Consider the following 6000-nt stretch of genomic DNA (forward strand, 5'->3'; position numbering starts at 1 on the left):
GAGAGAGTGACAGACTCGAGTTTGGTTATGTAATAGTTGTTTTTCATTTGTATACAAGCAACATTTGGGGAATTAGTATTTAATTTAATTTATAATTATTTGTGTGCATTGGCCCCAAAAAGTGTTTAGATGCTGAAGTCTCACTTTTAAATGTCAGAATATCATTGCATTAGATATGAAATATCAAACAAAGTGGCATCAAATGGTGATGTTTTTGATGTTGTTGTTGTTTTCCAAAATTACTTTACCAGAAAGTGTTTAAATAATTTTTATCTTCATTTTGAACTTTATTAAAACTCCTTTTTTGGGAAGTATTTCACTTCTTTTTATTTCAAAATAAATGCATTTTGTGACATATAATGCATGACATTCATTTTTTTTTTTTAATCTGACCTTACTATCCCAAAACTTTCTAAGGCCACTGTATGTAATATTTAAGAGTCCTTTTACTCAAAATAGTTTGTTCAACAGATTGACACAAAAGCGCACGTGTACTCACACACAATAAAATATTCTTATAGTTATAAATATTTTGACATATTAAAGAAAAATTAACCACATATTATAAACCTCATAAGGAGGATGACATTATGTAACGCATGCTTTGAGGTTCGGTTAACAGTGGTATTCTAGTTATTTTTCTGCTTGTTGTATTTGTGAATGCTGAATCCAAATTAGCATGTCTAATGATGAGCGTTCCTTTCTCAGAACATTTATTAAGGTCAGTCAGTTTTTATGTAATCATCAAATAAAAGTTTTTTAAACCACAACTTCCGTTTGCTTATTTGATCTGTAGTGTGTCAGTACCTCCGTCTGCAGCAAACCCAAGTATTTATAGTAGTATAGTGTAAAGTGGTGGCCAGCAAGTCTTCACACACTCACCGTCACATTCACACACACAGTCACACAGATGGGAAACAGCAAGATGTGGCTTTACAAACTCACCATCTATTTTCCCAGTGCACGCTGCATTGTACAACCATGCAAGTCAGATATTAAGCATTGCCTCATAACATTACTATGCAATAGTAAAAATCCCACTCCTCCTCCTCCTCCCTTCCTCCTCCTCCCCTGTACTGTATCTCCCAGGCTTCCCCGATTACGGTTTCTATTCCTCGCCAAGTGACCAACGGGGGCCCCCCTTCTCCTTTGCGGACTATGGCTCCCTGGGCCCCCAGGCGGCTCAGCTGCTGCAAAGCGAGCATGCCACATCAGCCTGCAACTCCCCTCTCCAGCACCTGGCCAGCCCGGATCAGTATAAGAGCCCAGGTGTGTACCCGCCTCTCCTTCATTCAATGATTGATTTGATTCATGTGGTTTATTCATCACCCTGCCATTCATTAAAACAAGAGAGAAAGAGAGAGAGGGGGACAGATGAGAAGGGAAAGCGAGGGATTTGTGCATCCTTGCAATTTGCTGCATGTTGAATTGTGGTAGCACTGTCATTTCGCCTGTGGATTTGAGGGAATGCATATATACGTGAGCTTGTATACGTGGCCGCTAATGCATATGTACTGTCGAGATATATCCAATTTGACTGCGGTCACAGTCCCTGTGCAATTAATCGGGAAATGCGACATATGCGTTCATGCTTGCCAGTTCATATCTCGTGCGGTACATACTCAGACACGTATATATGTATTACACAACCATCGGCTCCATACCGCTCAACTGTCAGCCTGCTGGCATGTGATAAATGATATCCAAACATCCAACGTCATGTACATGAGTATAAAGTGACAAGCCATTTGTTGGAAGTTGATTGTATCACTTAGTTGCCGCATTTGGACAAAGTATCACATACTGATAAGTATTGTTAAAGCATCCCCTTTTTTGTTGTATTTTTTGTTGTGTGCATTCAGTTTGAGAACATATACAGTGGCTCCAAAATGTATTTAGACACTTAGATGGATAGTTCACCCGAAAATGGAAATTCTGTCATCATTTAGTCACCCTCATGTCATTCCAAACCTGTGTCTTAGGTTCTTCTGTGGAACACAAAAGAAGATATCGAGAAATGTCTCTGTTTTGTGTTCTGACGGGAAAAAACAACAACATGAGCTTGAGTAAATGATGACAGAATTTTCATATGTGGGTGAACTATCCTTTTAAGTCACTTTAAAATAAATTAATGTCTTTGTAGTACATACAAAATGACAAACCAAGTGGTGTTTATTGTAAAGAAGGATAACACATGCACACTTTTCAAGCAAAATATTTTATAAAAATAAGTTTGTTAGATTTGAAATGATAAAACACTAGATTAAACTTGATGAGAAAGTATTTGGGAATTTTCTGGTTGTCAAATGATAGTGGAATAGTTCCATAGAAATTTCAGATGTAACAAGAAAAAAAAATCCCCTTGGTTTGATGTTTTCTTATCTAATGCAAATAAGTTCAGGCATTTTAAATGTGGCTGAAGTGTTCAAATACTTTTTGTGGCCACTGGAGATAGAATTACATAAAATAATAAGTGAAAATGGGAAGAGTGTGTAGAATGGATGAAAAAATGTCTTTGTTTTGACAGCACATTTAAAGGGAAGAATTTTGCTATTCCCAAACTCTTGGCATATTTTTTAATGCTTCATGGTAGTGCTCCACAGAACTGACTCTCGGCCCTCTTAAAAACAGTAGTGCTCCACTTTATATTCAGTAGCCTGTAGTTCAAAGGAAGGCAGTCTTGAGATCTTGGCAATAAACAAGACACATCTTAGCAAAAAAAAAAAGTGCCGTCAAGAGCCATGATAATGACTAATAAACTGTCTTGCAGACATTGAGGCATGTGTGGATTAGGCATCAACGCCAGCAACCAGACAGTTTCTGGTTCAGATCCCAGTTTGGGAATGCCAAGGAATGTTGACCGTATTGATGATTGTTGATTATAATGTTCTCTACATTTCTTTCAACCATGTGAGCAATATACTTAACCTCCAGTATGTGTCCTTTTGGCAACACTTTCCTTTTCTTCCTTTAAATGAAAGTCTAAATGATTGCATGCTCTTAAACACATTGCACATAATAGGAGTTTTTTTAAATAAATTCATCATAGATGGTAATGTATGAATTAGTTTCACAGCAGTATTGAGCTACAAAAACAATTTCCTGATCTGTTAATGAGCACATCCCCATTGATGGCTTCTGGAGATATAAAAGCGAATCACCATGTCTTATTAGCGCTGGTCTATTGAGAATACAGAAGCCAGTCATAGCTCAGTACGTGATGCTAACCAGGGCTGTCACTTACAGTGTGCTGGTTTCCCCCCTTATTTTAGAAGCTTTTTAATCGTGACAAGGGAAAAGCTAATTTAAGTGTGTAAGCTTTGATCCAGATCAGTCCGAGAACAATTTCAAGACAGGAGTTAACACTTAGGAGAACTTATGACGCATGTCATCATCTGTCTGACACCCTGCTGTTTTTAGAGCCTTTCATAGTGTGTTTGCTCAATTCATATTGACCACCAAAATCATTTTAATCAGTTTTGTTTGTTTGTTTTCAGTAAAAAAAATCTGAAATTAATTTACCTAAAAAGAAAAATTGAAAAACAAACATATTTGTTGATGTTGTTGTTCAAATATATATATATATATATATTGAATTAAGCATATTTTTGGTCAGTGTTTTTATTATTATTATTATTATTATTAAATCATAAATCTCTCAATTTTACTGAAAATAATTATTCTTAAAACATTACTAATAATGTAATTCAGGATATATTCTCTGGAAAGCATTTTTAATCTTACCTATTTTTTTTGGTTGTTTGTTTATTTTTATGTTTTTTAATCAAGTTTGCTTCTGAAGTAAATGTATTTTCTTTTAAAGATGTTTTAATATTTTTACTTTAAATTTTTTACTTAAAAACAAGACAAAAATATTGATTACTAAATTACTTTAGTAGTCAATGTAATATTTTACATTGTAGTGGGCTATTTGCAAACTAGAATTAAATTAATTGGTGAATTAGAGACAGCCATTTTCCCTTCCACTCAGATCTAGTGACGGATATGCATGCTTTCCCATCATCCCTAGAAGTAGCTGATGCTATTTTGATACACTGACATTTAGAAGTGAGAGCTCTGACTGTAGAGCCGCTCACCTGTCCTGTTGTCTGTGTTCTCATTTGTGTGAAAAGCAGACGGATTGTGTGAGTCTGCCTCGTTCGGTTTACTCACGGCGGCATATTGCCCCCTATCTAACATATTTGCTGTCTTACATGAGCCCTCCAGGCTAATATTCCATTCACACAGATATCTTTTACCCTCCTCAGTTTTTTGGAGGCTGCTGCAGTAATAGACTCCCCCTTCAATGGGTGCTGATCTGAAGGCCTTCGCCTGTGGAGGAACTTGATTTAATATTCGCTTATTAATGGAAGTGTCATAGAGGGCCACACGTAGGAGAAAAATTGAGCATGGCACAGCAAGGGGCCTCAAAGTTTCTGAGAGCGTTCATTTAATATAATTCATGCATTTGTTTTTATTTTCCTTAATTCGCCTCTCAACAGCAATGAAATGGAGGGGCCATCTGTAAATGACAGCAGCCATAGCTCAAGTGGTCTGATATAATTAGTCTAATAGTAGTTTTCTCCCCAAAACCCCCTCCAGCCCCTCCTTGCTCCTTTTACACATTTGTCAGTATTTCTGCTCTGTGGATTTGTGTTTAGGTTCAGAAGTTTCAACTTCGGCAAACAAACTTTGTGGCCAGGATCCCCACATCTGACATCTGATCAGTGTTATTTTCGTATTATTTATGTATTATTTTTTTAATATTACTATTAATATTATTATTTATTTATTTATTTTTAGTTCAGCTTTTAGTTTTTATTTATTTCTAGTTAGTAATTGTAGTGCTTAAACTTATTTCAGTTAGTTGCAAAATTTCTAGATTTAATAAAAACATTTTTTAAATTTAGTGTTGTTGTTTTTATCAGCTTGATTTCAGTTAACAAAAAAGTGTTTTGCCAATTGAGAAATCTTACGTAACTTATTTATTTCCAACCATGAAATTCTGTTTTGCTGTTTAGCTAACAGCTGTTTGTCCTTTGAAATTTTTTTGATTGTGTCTGTTAGTGAAACTGCATCTGTCATAAAAACACATAATTTCTCATATTGTTTTGTTTTTGAATGTTTGTTCTAGAGAAAACTTTAAGCACTATTAAAAGCTTTCATAAACTTCTGATTCCACAAGTTGTTGTGTGAACGCAACGCTCACTTTATTTTAAGGTCAAATTCTCGCTATTAACAAACCATTAACTACAACCTCAATAAACTCCTAATTTGCTGCTTATTAATAGTTAGTAAGGTAGTTGTTAAGTTTAGGTATTGGGTAGGATTAGGGGAACCGTCAGTCAAATTTGAAGGAGGATGGGTTTAGAGCACTTGATATGAGATTGGGGGAAAGGGAGTGTACGGGAGCGGAGAGAGGGTGAGGTTATGATAATGAAAAGAACCTGGAAGGAAGCAATTCATTCTCACTCACACTTTTAAACATCACAAACGCCCTCAGAGGTATAAAAAAAAAATTTAATAGATCTCCATCACACAGCAGTCTAGCTCACCTAAAACCTACTTGAGTAGCATGCATGCCATGTGAATGCTGGCAAGATGCGTTTGACATACATAAGTGTACTTTCATCTGCATGAATGATGAGATGTTTTGCTGCAGTAGTCGCTAGCTTGAAGTATAGCTGACTAGTTGTGCAATGTGTGTGTGTGTGTTTATGTGTAACATGCTAATAAGCAACTAGTTAATCATTCTTACAATTTGACTTAAAATGTTTTATGTTGTATTTCTTAGCAAACTGACCCAGCAACATTTTATTTATTCACCAAAGTCAAGTTTTACTTGCAATTTGCGCTTGGCGAGTGTTAAATTTCGTCTCCCGGGCTTCATCTTCAACAGTTTCTGCTTTCAGACTCAAATGTAGCTTCAGCAAAAGTGAAGTCACACTCGCAGTGGAGAGGAAACTCCATGATTCAGTCTTCAACGCGTTTTTACTCAAG

The 6000-nt window shown here is 36.0% G+C and overlaps 1 protein-coding gene across 7 annotated transcripts in view; it reads left to right on the forward strand.

The window, feature by feature from the left end:
- The window catches only part of LOC107756385 (RNA-binding protein Musashi homolog 2-like), a 191755-nt gene that overhangs the window by 174464 nt on the left and 11291 nt on the right, over nucleotides 1–6000 (forward strand). For all 7 annotated transcript variants that reach the window (XM_016573478.1, XM_016573460.1, XM_016573486.1 and 4 more), the window contains one exon: nucleotides 1090–1269. In XM_016573478.1, coding sequence (XP_016428964.1) covers nucleotides 1090–1269 — 180 coding nt within the window. The remainder of the gene's footprint in view (nucleotides 1–1089; nucleotides 1270–6000) is intronic.

This window comes from Sinocyclocheilus rhinocerous, unplaced genomic scaffold (genome assembly GCF_001515625.1).
Source record: "Sinocyclocheilus rhinocerous isolate Xijiao unplaced genomic scaffold, SAMN03320098_v1.1 scaffold1152, whole genome shotgun sequence".
Taxonomy (NCBI): Eukaryota; Metazoa; Chordata; class Actinopteri; order Cypriniformes; family Cyprinidae; genus Sinocyclocheilus; species Sinocyclocheilus rhinocerous.